Source organism: Pagrus major, chromosome 13 (assembly GCF_040436345.1).
Source record: "Pagrus major chromosome 13, Pma_NU_1.0".
Classification (NCBI taxonomy): Eukaryota; Metazoa; Chordata; class Actinopteri; order Spariformes; family Sparidae; genus Pagrus; species Pagrus major.
The window spans coordinates 4009400-4025788 of record NC_133227.1 but is presented as its reverse complement, the minus strand read 5'-3'; the positions used below and the strand labels follow the sequence as shown (position 1 = coordinate 4025788).

Sequence of the window (16389 nt, the reverse complement as noted above, 5' to 3'; positions counted from 1 at the left end):
AAATACAGTTTTGCATACACACTGTATGCATGTGTCTGGGTGGTGTCCCTTACAGTTAGCTACAGCTGAGGAGCAAAGTGTGCTAAGCAGTGGTGAGCCAACATGGCAAGATTTTGCATACATGTGGCATATTTTTACCTTGTTTGTCTGCATCACTTACTTGTACTTTCAGCAACTTCTATTCAGACATTCTTCATATTCATGTACTAAATACCATTACTGTGACACACCTAAATAAACAGATATGAGTGTTTTCGTCCCAAATGTCACTGGCATCTCTCTTACTAACTGAACATAGTTCTGCTGAATATAAGAAAGAAGTGCTGGATGCATTAGAGCTCACGGTGACGGATTCATTCGAATTTCATCTGCAGGCAATGGAGCAGAAAATTCAAAAAATGATTTGAGGTTAGCATTTCCCCCTAGAAAGGAAATTTTGGTTTCCAAGAGGGACACAGCGGTAACAAAGACAATTTGGACAACTTGTCTCCTTTGAGTTGATGGGTGAATTAGAGAAATAACTGGTAACACACATGAATCACATAGTGTCATCTTTTATATGATTATGTTACATTTTTATATTATGGCCCTATATATATTATGGTATAAGGCATTTATTTTCTCCAAATATTTCACTACAGATGGAATAGAGATTAATATGAAATGAATGAAAATGATAATGAAAAGGCAAAGAGATAAAAGTATTATAAATTTTTATTTTTTTTTACTCATTGTATGTAATCTCTAAACTGTAACCCCTTCCCAAAGGATCAGTGAAAACACTGAAGATGACCAGAAAAACACACAGGTTGATCATCCGGTCTCTTCTGAAAATATTTGTCTGAAGTAAAATACAACAGGTCAACACAAGAAGTCAACTCGACAGTCAGGAAGAAGGTCTTTCACACTCTGATACCAAGAAGAGAAAAAGCATATTTTTTCTGCAATCATGCACGTATGAACCAAAAATTTTATTCTACAGTCCGAAACCTTCAACTTATTCACCATGAGTATATGAAATCGGCTAATAAATACAGGGTATTAACTGCCACACTCATATTTTTTAACAATGTCTGGAGTTCTGAAGAATACATATGAAACAATAAAGTCTTATTAGTTCTTCCTCACTTGTGAATATGTATATTTGAGAAGTTCATATATTTCCACAACCAGCATCTCTGTTAGTTAACATAAAAAGGTATCCAAAGGTTATTATGAACACAGTCAATTTGCGGGAAAAAAAACAATGATAGATTTGCTCCTTGACAGAGACACATGAGATGTAAAGAGAAAGGACTCGACGTAAATATAAGGTGTTTGGGGGTAATATTCAGGTAGTGTACAGGTGCTCCAGAGCGTCGCATTATGGTGCCAGTCCACTGCAGTCGTCCTTTACATTTGATCTCTGAGTTTGGCGAGCCTTTGAGACAGCTCATCCTTTAGACAAGAGAGCAAAGAGGCATTAGTGAAGAAGACGAAGGCGAGAAGAATCTCTCTTTTTCACCCAATCTCTGTAATAAACCCTTAATTTACATTCAAACAAGTAATCTGGTTCAAGATTTCGTATGTTCATGTAAATCTTATCTGTGCCATTCCTTATGCAATGGAATTACATTTTCCATATAAATGGAGCTAATATATTATATTATTATATTTGCGTTCTAGGTTTTCCCCCACAAAATTTGTGTCAATTAAACAGTTATGACAATATTTTTACACTGTTAATTACAGATTAAACTGATACGAAGAGTTGACACAGGGTTGTTTGAAATTAGTGTCATCTTCACATACTATGTATTTATTGACAAATATACATGTTTGCCTTTTTTCATATATTGTAAAAATGTTAACATATATTTTCCAAAAATATATTATCTAGCAAAATATATTCTAAGTTATAGATTTTTAAATACTATCAGTACACATTACCAAATGTACAATCATTATATATTGCATTATATTCTTGAAGCAAAATGACAATATATCAGCATGTATTATCAAATATATGTGGACTCTTTCCATAGATATAAATGTATTTTTAATATATTAAATTACATTTTTCACTGTAAGTCGATAAATGCTTGTTAACACATAAGTGTACATGTGTACCTGTTCTGCAGAGGCCACGCTGGTACCCACTGATCCTGTCTGGCCCTGAGGGAGCTCCATGTTGAGGTCCAATCTAAACATAATGCACACACCAACATTTAAACCTTACTTTTAGATTAAAAAACACAATGTCTTTGCAATATCATCTTACATTATACTGAATAATACTATCTAAAAAAAATCCTCAAATTAATGTCTATATATTTAAAAATAAACACAATTTACGCTTCGATCTGCCATTACTGTAAGGACGCACACCAAACACACACTTATGCGCATTATGTATGTTAACATAATTTCTCAAAGACTGAGGAGACAACAAATGAAAAGGTTACCCTGCTTCATCAGCCAATTCGTGCATCAATGACTCCACTTGATTCTGAAACACACATTAGATTCACAGTGAATTGCTTTTCTCCTTCAAACACACTTTCAGACAACAAGAAAGAAAAAAAGAGCAGAGCGGAGACACATGTACCTGTGGTGTCGTGAGTGTTGTTGTGCTGCTCATGGTGTCCTCCATATGGGCTGTCTGAACATCCAGAGTTTCAAACTGGTGCTCAAATTTTTCCATGAGTGCTGAAATCTTAAAAAAACAAACAAAAACAGACTGAGACGTGAAACTTTTTTTCTTTTAATTATTTGTCAGAATTGCTAAAAAGAAACGTGGAAGACAATATTGTTTTTATGTGTACATGACACTCTACCTTCTCCAGATTCATACTCTTCAGAGTGATGTCCATGCCTTTCACTACTCCAGACATAGATTTTGTGACCTGAGGAATAAAAAAAACCATCACTAACATGCAAACCAAAATGAAAACAAACAAGCTGTAGCTGGTTTTCTAGGCCAGCAGTCGCACGACCCAGTATTCAACGTACCTGGTTCATCGTTACTGCAGTTTGGACCCTTGCTGCCACAGCATCTACCCGAGCGCTCATCCTCAGGAGGTTCACAGACTGGTTCTTCTGTCTGATGGCATTCTCTGCATGGATCCTCGCAACTTCCATGTTCCCCTTCTGGATGGCCTAGAGACGACACAAAAATAAAGCGGTTCAGTAAAACTCCTCTGTGGCCAATAGCAGCCAACAGGCTTTCATAATGTGCTATCTCCACAATTGGCTTCAGTACTGCAACTTACTTTCTTGACTTTAGCCTTCTCCGTTTTTTCCTCTTTGTCACATTTCTTGGAATTTCTTTGGAGTTCTTTGGCGGTAAATTTTAATTGGAAGAGATGTTCTGTGTTGTGAGGTTAAAGAAGAACACGTTCCAAACAAAAACATCAAGCAATCTTGGATGACAAGTTTTAATTCTGGGGAAAGCTCTGAAAACTGCTTTGTTGCAGGAGGAACTAACAGTGGGAGGCCATGACATATAGAGTATGTATAAAGCTTCTAAATCCCTGTTGGCATTCGTTATATCATATCTCATCTAAATTCAGATACTATAGATTGTTGGAAATAATATAATCAAGGATTATAATATGTTTTGCCTCGTACTGTAGTTAAGATGAACCAATTTATTGGCTGAACATTGGTATCAGCCAATATTAATCAGATTCAGAAACTTAATCCGAAGAGAAAGATCTGCCTAAACAAAACTAAATAAACGATCTCTCTTTGTTTTCATGACTGAATAAACACACTGACCTTAAAGGACAACACAATTTCATACTGTTTTACTTTATCTATATTTGGCGGACCCTGCCACCTTTCTAGTTTCAGACAGTGTTATTGGGACAGCTTGTTTATTCAGTTATGGAAAAAACAAATATTTCTGAGTTTGTATCATCTCCGGTAATTTACAATTTTAATATTGTAAATATTTAAATTCTGCATTTGGATTTCTTTGCCAAAACTACATAGTGTCCCTTTAAAACACAAAGATGTCTTTGTTTCCCTGGCACAATGGGGGAACAAATAACAACAAAGATTTCCAGTATGACCAATGAATCCTCGTAAATCCACACATTCTTGTAAATGTCCAACGAAACAAACAATCACAAAATAACTGACTCATATTGACCCTGGAGACCTCTGGGCCCCTGGAAGTCTGTGGCTCCAGGGTAGTTGTCTGGAGTGCTTGGTTGTATGTTCCTACTTTCCTTCCTTAAGGGGTTTACAATTTGAAAAATGTAGAATTGGTCTGCTATTTAAAAAAATCATATAATTATTTACAAATGTACTGTTGACTGAGTCGCCATGAAGTGACATATCCAGGTTATGTAACCGGTACTTTTGTTTCCCATCAGTTTACCTGGGTTCAGTGCACTTCCTGTAAAGTTACCTTAATGGCGCAGTGTTTCATTACAAATAACCATATCAGTTACCTTGTAAACCATGTCACATGCAAAGTCGTCATCAGTTATTTTCTTTATTTTACGTATTATTTGGGTTTTAGCTAACGACAACATGTTTAAACTGGCTGTGTGTTAGCTGGTGGGTATTTCCAGCCATTAGCAACGAAGCTCCCGAGACCTTCAGCCAAGTTTTGTCCCATTTTGTGACGGCTGGTATCGATTATGAAAAGTTCAGCTAACTCAGCACAGCAGCACTAGTGTCTTCAGTGAATATCTGACCTACTTACCGATGTTTCAAATGTCTGTCACACATAAATCTCACCACTCTCGTCAAGTTGTTGTGCTCGCTCATGAAGCCGTCGTATTGACGTGAACTACACCACAGTCTTACGTCTCTTTCTCACCGCTGTTTTAAAAGGATACTCTCCATTTTCGACATCTTGACGCGACTCCTTGACGATCCAACAATTTCACGATAAAATCCTCACGAAGGACCCGCAAAAAAATGTAGTTAAACGGAGCAAACTTGTCGGTACAACTCCAGTCTTGTGGGTTTCGGTGCTCGCCTTCTTCCGCACTTCCTGATTCCTGACCAAAATACGAACGACGTCAGCGTCACGTGGTGGCGGTATTCCACCTGACGTCACGAGCGAGCTGCCACCCTCCCTCCCTCCCCCCTCCTCGCAAAATGTGAATGAAAAGGGGAAAAAAAAAACTAAGCGTTGACAGTAAAAACACGACACTTCTGGTGTTTTAGCTCGCATTAGCTCGTTGCTGTTGTTTAGTGAGTTAACACAGGTAAAAGTGGACGTGGCGCTGTGGCGGCGGGGCGGTGGGCGGCGGAGGCGGTTGATTGATGATTAGATTTACTGTGTGGATCACGGCGGGGAGAGAGGATGACTCACTCCGTCTGATGTGATGTTCACCCCGCAACAGCTCGGCAGTGCGGTGGCACGCCGGTAGCTCGCTCTGACACATCGGTGTGTGTGTGTGCTCCGCCAATAAAAGTCAAACTTTATCAAACAGTTGAGGTGCGTTTGGACGGCGCCGAGATAGCTCGTTTGCTGCAAACTTGGACGGCCGTCACTCGGTAGTTAGGGAGAGAGCGAGCGTCGTGATTTACCGTAAATTTCGTGACGCCTGATTGCCATGGAAACAGTGCTCGTGTGCTGCTGAGAGGGAACTGTCCGTGTTAACTTCAGCATCAACCTCTCGGATAAACCTGTTGGATATCGCAGTATCCCCCCCCCCTTCTTCTCCTCGTGTTGCAGCTCTGGCTTCACTTTTCATTTAATTCAGCCGCAGAACAGGTGAGTTTTAAAAAATGTTGTGTTGTTGTGTCTAATTCCGGCAAAACGCAGTTAACGGTAACTGTTTGTTTTTTTTTCTTGCTAGTTTCATCAGCCTGGTCTTTCACTCAGCCCGGCTGGTAACTTTAACCTGCATGTCTGTCTTGTGACGAGTGTAAATGTACAGTAAAAAAAATACAGACACTGGGCTCATTTTGAACCAAGTGATGATTCAGTTGATAAGGGGGCAACATTTTGAGTTTAGAGGACAACGTGTAACAAAAGTGGCCTGTGCAAAATATTGTCGTAGGAGTGTTTAAACATGTCCACCAGTAGCCTGTGTTTGCCTCCTGTCACGACAATCTATAGGCTGAATGATATAGCCTGTAATACACTTTAAAACCATTTACCAGGCTTACTGGTTAAATGTTAAATGTTAAATGTTAACGCCACCGTAAGTGGTGCATTTTGTGTCGCCAGAAGAATCCAGGAGAGCCAACGAGTGATGCTTCATTCAGGGGCTGTATGACTCATATAGTCTTATCTATAAAGAAGCCAAGTGGCAGGAGAGCAGTCCTGCTGCAGGACCGAGCTGATGTAACCCCTGAGATTCACTAGGGGCTGCTGTGGGCCATGCTTCCCTCTGCCCCGAGTTTTGCTGCCACTGACTGTATTTACTCTAAAGGCTGACCAGACCACTAAGTATTAACACAGGCTGAGGGTGTAGCTGGCTGTTCACACACTGTGCACTCAACAGCACATCACAAGCCCAGGCTAGTCTACAAACAAAGCAAATTCACACTAACACAACACTTTTTTTTAAGTACTTACATTAAGCTTTAGTCACTCTAGCTATATTTAATTCAGTTTATTAAAACAATTCAACAATATGTTTACTTACTTCATCCTCTATCTTCATCCAAACAAGCTAAAAAATGCTAAAATAAAACGATATCAAAAAATAACTTTATAACGATATATGATAACCAATAACCTTTATTGTCTAAAATGACATCACTGCACTGAAACAGTCAACTTTACTGGGAATTTGATAATTATAAGTCACATCTATATAAGGTTTTCATATCTCCACATATTGGACAACAAATACTGTTTGCTGATACCTATATATCTGTGATAGGCCGATAATATCATAGAAATATAATCAAAATCAAAGTGCAATATCCACATTACAAAAGGAAGCAATTTTTTGATAAAGGTAAGGAGCAAATCAACGTCATAATGAAGTCCTGTAGTGCTGCAGAGATGCCCTAGTCTACAAAGCTTGTTCTCTTGTTTGCAGACCCCAACAAATGTCACATCATCTTGATTTTAATAATTTTTTCAGGATGGATGTTTAAATGATGATTTGCACTAATTGTGAATCATATCACAATCACAAAATCTGTCAAAAATAATCGCAATATGATTTTTGGACCATATCGCCCTAATATGATACCCCACCTAAATCACCATAGATCTGATGACCTGAAAGTCTTCACATCTTCTATTCATACACAGCTGGCTTGGTTTTGACTACATTTGGAAACAAAAATTGGCTAGTATTAGTGTGGTGGAGCAGCAGGAAATTTAAGAGTAACCAGTGTCCAAATTGTAATATGCTTAATTTCCCTATTCGTATTATGTACCTAAATAAACACTTATATGTACACTCAAACTCTTCTCTTTCTGTTGATGTGCTGACTAAAGCATGAAGGCAAAACATCTTAAAGTTGATTAAAAGCAGCTTATAACAAGTTCAGTGTATTTAATGCATATAGTAAAAGGGATGATGAGAGCGTTCATCTTTCAAAACACCCCAGGGATCCTTAACTGGTCCCTGAAACCTCATGTTGTCATAAAGGCCATTTAAAGCCTGTCAGCAACAGGCTCAAAATCTGACAGTGCCTCAGGAGTAAGTCAGTGAGTGTACATTAATGATGACGTACCTTTTTATCTTACAAATACAATGTTTTCACATTATAACAGCAGGAATTACCACATCCTCAATCAACAACAGCTGGTTATTAGCATCATTATGCAGTTCAGTGTATCACCACTGCATTGATTGCCTTGTTTGGTATGACGTGCTTCGATTTTGAACTCCGGCTTCAGTGGAAGAGAGTTTTATAGACAGGTTCAATAGAAACAAGTCCAACCTGTCCCCTTATAGATCTATCACCTAGATTGTCCCTGCGGCTGACAGCCACTGAATGACAGACAAATGAGTCACCTGTAGCCAGCTGACAGGCACGTTATAATGGAGGAAAACAACATGACAACTTCTGAACGTTTATCTCGCATGACCAGGACCTAGTGACGTACATAATCCTACTGGAATGTATTGAGTCGCTGTCAGAAAACCTCACAATGCATTGTTAGAGGGGTTGTAAAGTAGGCGCATTTATCTTATTTCACAGCTCAAACAGTCACATCTTATACATTTTTTGTCTACGGCAAATATCTGTTATTATGACAACCATGTTTGAGAATATTCTGTCATAATTTTTTTAGATAATAAATATGAGACCACATTTTTATATGCATGTTCAACATTCAGTTTATTTATCATTGTGTAACATCAGGTTGTATAACAAATTGAAAGTTGTGGTCCGTTAATGAAACTTATAAGAGCAAGTTTATAAAAATTAATGAATAAAAAATCAAGTCCAAAGATAAAACTGTTTCTTCTTCTTCTGAAATTTTGGGTCTCAGCCTGAAAACTTGTTGAATTACCGTGTTCCAAGTCCTAAAAGAAGCCCAACATGTGAAAATGAAAGATCCCCTCCACATATGTATTAAGGCATACATAAAAAAAAATCTCTAAACTGTGCCTGAAATTTTGTTTTTGCAGAAAAAAAGCATATTTACCACATTAAAACCCTTTAAATTGTACACATTCCTTCTCCCTCATAAAATTTACTGTGGACTATTACAGGATAAATGAAAATGCAAATATTTTCTTAACTGCCGGACAGAAGATATCTCCTACTTCACTGCTAACTCCATTCTCAGTGTTTGCGCACTGGAGGCTTCAAGTTTCCACATCACGCTTGTGTATGCTGTGATATCACAAATCATGCTCGTAGGCCCGCCTCTTATGTGATTTTCAATGACCAAAGAGAAAATGTACACTTGTGTAAAAACACCCTCAAACTCTGCTCACACATCTTTACACAGTGAAACTCAAATATTGACCTGTAGGAACAAGAAGAAATAAGCATTTTGACATGACAGACTGGAGAGCCAACATGTTATGATGGTGTGTGTTGCCTTCTATTGGTAGCACACCAGACGAGTTGCTCACTGATACTTCCTCAGTCCTCTGATTTCAGTTGAGTTTGTCTCCTTTATCTTAGCTGTTGAAGAAAACCAGATCGGTGACTGTATTTCAAATCTAGTTGATAAACATTGCCACAAAGAGGAGTTAAGGTGAAAAAAAATTCTCTTCGGCACAGTTATTTGTATTTTTGTTTAACATCCCTTTAGGAGCAGAGGAAAACAAAAGGAAGGCCTTAACTTTAAAGCAAGCAAATGGGTGAGAAATATTGTCAGTGTAGACAGAATGTAGGTGCTGGGGTGACACAGACTTACAGACTTGAAAAAGGGCATATTGCACAGAAGACAAAAGGGCAAGGCTAGCAGACTCTAGGAAAAAGCATTTTTAAAGATTACAATATGACTTCTCCACTGTTGTTATGCCTGAATCTTCCTTTGGCCATTATTTCTCACATAAGAAAATAGCCATGTTGTGATACATACTCAGACCTCTATTTCACAGGTGAGGATGATGGAGCTTCAAGCAGAGAAGAGGTTCCACAACTTGACCCTCGAGCAAATCCAAGCTCTGGACAAGGTCTTGACTGAGGTGATCCCCATCCATGGGCGAGGGAATTTTCCAACACTGCAGGTGAGAGCGAAAGACATCATTCGTGTGGTGAAGGATCGGCTAGTCGAAAGAGACATCCAGGTGAAAGATATACGGCTGAATGGCGCGACTGCCAGCCACGTCCTGGTGAGGGATAACGGCCTCGGCTACAGAGACTTAGACATCATTTTTGGAGTGGAGCTGCCGAGACAGGAGGACCTCCAGGTGATTAAGGAGGTGGTGCTTGGCAGCCTACGAGACCTCCTCCCTTGTGGAGTGAACAGACGGAAAATCACCTGCCTGACGATGAAGGAGGCCTACGTGCAAAAGATGGTGAAAGTTTTCAACGAGCACGACAGATGGAGCCTTATCTCTCTTTCTAACAACAGAGCGAAAACCGTGGGGCTCCGATTTGTGAGCTCCCTTCGGAGACAGTTTGAGTTCAGCGTGGATTCCTTCCAGATCATATTAGATCGTATGCTGGAGTCTTACTGGGAGACCGAAAGGAAACAAGGAGGAAAGTTGGCTTTAAATGCTGGGAATACGTCCAAAAGAGACAATGAGGATGGAAACAAAGAGCAAGAGCAAGGGCAAGCAACCATTCCCCTGAATATAGAAGCGGATATTGAAAAAGATTCGGCAATGGCAGCTGGCGGAGAAAGTCCAAGCCAGGATCAAGCAGTTTCTGTGCTTGAGAAAGATCTTCCACATGTAGAGGTTGAGCATGTAGATGGAAAGCATGAGGCACCAGAGGCGTTAGAAGCTGGGAGCATTGACTTACAGCGAGAGGAAGTGGATGACATAGAGGATGTTCATTCAGAGGAGGACATTGTGTTTGAGCTATGTGAGGAAAACAGCGAAGCAAAAGGACCGTTTCATGGCGATTATCCTTTAGTTTCATCCCCTAAAACTTTATTTACAGACATCAGGGATACGCTGACGACACACGCAAGTCTAAAGCTTCAGAGCAACGAAGATCTCTCTGGATCACAAGCTTCCCAGCCAGCGCCTGTAACGCTTACACAAAAGTCAGCTCCGCAAGAGAAAGAACATTGTGAGGATATAACTCCGTTCAAAGTAGACTCTGTAATCTGCAGAACTGAAAACACCCCAACCCTGCAAGATTCACATCTGGAATTTTCCTTTCCTCCTCCAGCTAAGAAAACTTGCAGCACATCACAGGACATTGTACCGGATTATTGCCCCTCACCGAAATTACAAAGAAAAATGTCACGAAAGATGATCAATAAGCCTGAGAAATGGTCTTTACTGACTGATTTATCGGAAATTACAACACAGCTGTTTCCACCCATAGAAATCCCTAAACCGCTTCAGCCAAAGTCTTCTTTACATGACAGCGCTCAAGGTAACTGCTCAAACGTTCCGGCCTCAAAGCCGAAGACCTTAGACACCCTTACAGTTCCCACATACAGTCCAGCCAGTACACCTCAGGAGGGGACTGGCTTGAATGAGACTGAAGAACAAAGTGTAAAGCCAAAACACTCAAAGAAGCCTCCTGATTCAGATGCTCAAAGCAACACATGTGGTGCAAATGTAGCCTCACAGCCTCAGATCAGTGAGCAAACACCCCAGCATGCAGACACTGTCCCGAAAAGCTTCGGAGCGAGCTCATGGGCAGGTGCAACACAGGAGCCCACCATCACTGTCGAAGCAGAGTGCATGTACGGAGACTTTGAACAGGCGCTGGACCACCTCCGCCAACGCCTCATCGCCACCCACAACCCAGAGGAGATCCGAGGAGGCGGCCTCCTGAAATACAGTGACCTGCTGGTGAGGAACTTCAGGCCAGCCAGCGAGACAGAGATCAAGTCTTTGGAGCGATACATGTGCTCCCGCTTCTTCATCGACTTCCCCGATGTGAGCGAGCAGCAGCGAAAGATCGAGGCCTACCTGCAGTGCCATTTCATCGGCAACGAGGAGGCGAGCAAGTACGACTACCTGATGACCCTGCGGCGCGTGATAGATGAAAGCACGGTGTGTTTGATGGGACACGAGAGGAGACAGACGCTCAACATGATCACAGTCCTGGCTCTGAGGGTGCTGGGCGAGCAAAACGCCATCCCCAACACGGCCAACGTCACCTGTTTCTACCAGCCGGCTCCTTACATGTCAGAGCCAATTTACAGCAGCTACTTCATCACCCAGGCCCAGCCCCCACTCGTCTACCACCCCTACCCTCTACATGTCCACATGCAGACTGGCCTGGTGTAGCTACAGTGACATGCCCACAGGGAGGCATGTAGGCGGCTTTCAGCATGGTGCTCTGCACGCAGAGGCACAAATGGAAGTTTTAACAACAACAACGCAGTGTTGTTTAATGCTTTGAGATCCCTCCTGCTTATGACATGAAAGACGATGAAAGGTCAGAACTGAAAGGGGTCTGGAGGCAAAGCATGTCACCCTTTCCAGATGAACACTTTTGAAAAGGAAAGAAAATGCTAAGAGCCCACTTTTCAGAGAGCTGGTAGAGAGGATTTCATGGAAGTGGAGGGACTTTGTTTGCGGCTGTTTGAGCTCCGTTTAGGCAGGGCTCTATAGAGGTCACGCGCCCATGTTGAGGAGAACGTAGTGTGAAAATTCTCTATGGCTAGATGATTAACTTCTTTAACATATAAAAACATAATCTATGAAACACTAAAATCTTGATTTGGTTAAAGTTTTAATAAAAATAAATCCTTACTGTTTCAGAGGGGTTAAAACCCCATATAGGTGTTTTGTGAGTCATTAGTCAGTGTGGAGTAAATTTCAGCCCATGATTGTCCCTGTGTATTTACTGTATAGAAATAGGATACATTTCACTGAGGGTCTACATTAGATAAAAGTTATTGTGGTATTTTCATGATATCGTAAGTTCTGTATTTGTGACCGTAAACGCCTACATTTAAAGGTAGAGAGAGACAAGAGTGTCAGTTACTTTAGGGACTGTGAAAATGGTGGTCCCCTCACCACACAAATAATGTTCTCACAGTTCTCACTGTCCATAAAGTAACTGAAGCGTGGATGTTTTCGGAACCTTGTGTTTTTGGGGCAAAAAAAGAAAAGAAAAAGAGCAAGGCCCTGAATACATGTCTGAAGTACTTCTCCTACTAATGACAAAACAATCAATTAAATTAAAGTTAAAGTTAAGTTTGGAAAAACATCTTTATTTGTTGTTTATTAAGAGTTTAACACTGTACAACTCAGCTGATGTGTTTCATCAGGACTGTGAGGGTATGGTTTGGTCAGATTTAATTGACAGTTGCTTGGCAGCATAAAAAAACAACAACCCACCAACTCTCAACAGATTTTGATTCAGATGTTGCAAAATCCTGTTTGGTGTTGGTGCTGTTCCTACAGCAACTGTACATCTGGATTTATACAGCATCATAATTAATGTTGCTCCAGGACCATCATTGCAACTAACAAAAAAAAAGTCCACTTATGGAGCGAGTCATGGTGGTTGAATGGGTGAGGCACTGGAGTTTCACCTAAGCCCTATTTGAATGGAATTAGTTTTACCTGGTAAAAATTGTAAAGTAAAAATTCCACTGCAAATCACCTACCATATTTCACCAAACACAGAGGTGTTAAAAAGACTAACTTCTCCCATGTGTATTTAATCAGTCTTTTCCTGAGTTTGCAAAAATATGATTGGTCAATTGCAGTGACGGTCCTGGAGCAGTATTAATTGTGATGTTGTAGGAACAACTCCAACACAGCGATAAGAGACTGAGAATGAAATTACCACAGAAAAATGTGTGTTCCTGTGGGACTCCATCGCACATAATAAAAAGCTGATTGAGAAAATGATTTCAGGGCCTTTAATGTTTTCCTTAACAATTAAAAGCATAATTATGTAACTTTTAACTATACTTCAAAGGAAAGCTGAAGAATATAGAAGTTGAATGAGGAAAAAAGACCCTCCCTCGCCCTTTTCTGATCCCCTCTCCCCCCTAATAATTTTCCTACAGTCCCTCAGAATATTAAACCAATAGTTGGCATAGTGCTCGAAGTTATAAACCAGGAATTGTGGCCATATCCAATCAAATCTTTTCTCTTATTCCACATCACAGAAGCAGCACAAGGATTTACCTCCTGATAAAGAAAGCCTTGGCTGTTTTGAATTTAGAAGAAACGTATATTATATATGGACTGAACAGCTGAAAATGCATTGGGCATGTTGACGTCTGTTTTTCCATGTCCATCCTCAACAGGCTGTGTGTATTACATGGTGACACTTGTTTGTTGTAGTGCGCATAGTGAATGTCAGTTCTGCAATGTTCCTGCACTTTTTAAATTATTCAAGCAGTCTGCCAGCAGTTATTGCACTCTGTCCCTGTGCGTTTGTTCATTGTGTATGTATGCATAGCTACAGTATGTACTCCGTATTACATAAAAAAGACGATTAAAGCACAGGTTAGGACGTGCGGGCTAAATCTGAGACTGAAGCACAATGTAAATGCACATAGCTGTTGTTGAGTATTAAAGGTGTTTCTGACATGCTCGTGAATCTCTGACTAAATATTGAAGATTAAAATACTGTGTGCAGTAGTGCCCTATGTAGCTGTAAAGTGATGTATCTATCTTGAGACTTTGGGTATGTTGTGTATCGTTAAGGAACTGTTTCACCAGTAGAGAAGTTAAAATATTCCTGTTATGATATCTAGATGCTCAGATTGTTGTGTTATTGTGGTAATAAATATAACACAACCACTCTCTGTCTGGAGTCGTCCATTGGTGGTGAAGTACACTGTTGGGACAGTAATCTATATGACATTCCCTGCATGCATCTTCATTAGCTTTATTAGGAAGGATAAGTTCACCTGAAAAAGAAAATTCAGTCATCATCTGCTCATGATGGAAAGTCGTTTGAAGTTTCTTAGTCCACAAAATATTTCTGGAGCTTCACAGCAAAACAGCGTGGGAAATAACAACTGGCAAATAAATAAAAATTAGTTTATACAGCTCGTCTGGTGTGATCTAATTCATTGGGAGCCCCGTGATCCCAAATTGACTTTTGAAGACATTAGTTACACCCTTTTTAGAGCCGAATTTTTCACTGTAGCTGCTGCGTTAAAAGTGTTAGAGCTCACCCCATCTGAAGTGGGTGCACAAGGTCAAACGCAGGTCAAGGGTGTAAATCACGTCTTTTCAAATCAATTTGGGATCACAGGGCTACCAATGAATTGGATCACACCAGACACTGTTTTGCTGTGAAGCTCCAGAAATGTTTTGTGGATTATGAAACTAAACCTGACTTTCCATCGACATGAAGGTGAGTAGAGGATGACTGAATTTTCATTCAACCCATATTTCAGATTTCTGGGCTACCTGGGACTTATATTACATCGGACGAGCTGTATGGTGCATGTGTGGTTGTATGATGTATTGGTTTACGCTGTTTTGCTGTGAAGCTCAAGAAATGTTTTGTGGACTACGAAACTTCATCCAACTTTCCGTCTGCATGTGGGTGAGTAGATTATAACTGACTTTTACATTTTTAAATTCCCACGTAAACTACGATATATTGACATTTGAAAGTGTAGTTATTTCAGAAACCAAACCATGATGGTTTTGGACGGCAGTTAGGTTAGTTAAGCATTACATTTTAATGCAATGCATAGATTACTTTTTGGACTTTTTGGTGTAATGTGTAAATAGCCTGGCCTTAAAGGTGCAATATTTAAGAATTGGCCACCTGTCGAATTCACACACAGCATATCGCCAGACTAACTGCTAACTGCTGCTAACTGTAGCTTCCATTAGCTAGTTAGCTCTATTAGCCAGGCATCTAGTGGTCCAGACTGGGAGCTTGGAACACCAGGGATGTGTTGTCATTTACCCCACTAGCACAGGATTGTTGGACAGGAATGGGCGGTTGCTAGCTGCTTAGAATGCCAACTTCAGTAGATATCTCGACAACATATAATAATACATGAACGTTGTACCGTCAAAACTTATTTTATTACATTCTGTTGATAATTTGACTCTTTCAACTAAAATTCTTACATGTTGCACCTTTTAAAATACTCACTATTTACATGCTTGTATAAACGTATCCTCTGGGTCGACCGATTAACAGATCTGATATTCAGGATTTTTGTGACTATTTGAATCAGTGTCGTTTAAAATGTGATTGCTGATTAAATAAATTAAAAAATACATAACCTTGTCTCTTGCGAAGTCACTAGTAAATAAAGTTATCAAGTAATTGTAAAGGAGTAAAAAGTACAGTATTTGCCTTCAAAATGTAGTGAAGGGAAAATATAGAGTAGCAAAAAAATGGAAATACTAGTAAAGTAGAAGTACCTCTAAATTGTATGTAAATACAGTACTTGAATAAATGTACTACAACTAGTAATACCAGTAATACTAGTTAAATCACTATCATAATATTTACTTAAGACATCACATTATGGAGTACATCACATCTGCAGGGTTACTTTAGCAAATTAAATTATTATTCATTTATTTATTTAAGTGTTTACTTTTTAGGTTTTTTGTTTTTAAATGATCTTTTCCAGTATTGGACTATCTCCTGTAAGTGCATCACAAGTTGACTTTCAATCAGGCCAGTTTGATTTTGAAGAGCTGCTGTTGTCAGCCAGTCCAGTATGGTTAAGGAAGATCACTTACATTTTAATTATACTTTGAAGTTAATTGCATTTATTTCTAAAAACAAAGCAAGTGATTAAAAAACACAGCAATAGCCTGTTGTTGTTTAAAGCATTACCGTTTTAGTTGGAACTATAAACAAATACTTGATTCCTGGCTTCATTCATTACAAAGCCTTCATGCTTTGTACACCCACCCTCCTGCTGTT

General features: G+C 39.7%; 2 protein-coding genes across 2 annotated transcripts; one reads left to right on the top strand and one right to left on the bottom strand.

The window, feature by feature from the left end:
- Positions 1 to 696: 696 nt before the first annotated feature.
- LOC141007377 (charged multivesicular body protein 1b) lies at positions 697 to 5020 on the bottom strand. Its single transcript, XM_073479732.1, has 8 exons — positions 4833 to 5020; positions 3252 to 3349; positions 2992 to 3138; positions 2817 to 2885; positions 2588 to 2695; positions 2445 to 2488; positions 2110 to 2182; positions 697 to 1437 (listed from the first exon to the last, which is right to left on the bottom strand). Exons 1-8 carry the CDS (start codon positions 4846 to 4848, stop codon positions 1393 to 1395), a joined length of 600 nt encoding a protein of 199 aa, XP_073335833.1. The 5' UTR covers positions 4849 to 5020; the 3' UTR covers positions 697 to 1392.
- A 626-nt stretch (positions 5021 to 5646) lies between these two features.
- LOC141007376 (terminal nucleotidyltransferase 5D-like) lies at positions 5647 to 11893 on the top strand. Its single transcript, XM_073479731.1, has 2 exons — positions 5647 to 5719; positions 9480 to 11893. The coding sequence occupies exon 2, from the start codon at positions 9486 to 9488 to the stop codon at positions 11796 to 11798; it is 2313 nt and encodes a 770-aa protein (XP_073335832.1). The 5' UTR covers positions 5647 to 5719; positions 9480 to 9485; the 3' UTR covers positions 11799 to 11893.
- Positions 11894 to 16389: the final 4496 nt, after the last annotated feature.

What these genes read in the sequence shown, in the direction of transcription:
- LOC141007377 (XM_073479732.1), bottom strand. An exon ending in AGAAGGCTAAAGTCAAGAAA is followed by an intron (nt 3,139 to 3,251) that starts GTAAGTTGCAGT and finishes TGTCGTCTCTAG; the next exon opens with GCCATCCAGAAGGGGAACAT. An exon ending in CAACACTCACGACACCACAG is followed by an intron (nt 2,489 to 2,587) that starts GTACATGTGTCT and finishes TGTGTGTTTCAG; the next exon opens with AATCAAGTGGAGTCATTGAT.
- LOC141007376 (XM_073479731.1), top strand. Translation starts at nt 9,486, where the DNA reads ATGATGGAGCTTCAAGCAGAGAAGAGGTTCCACAACTTGACCCTCGAG.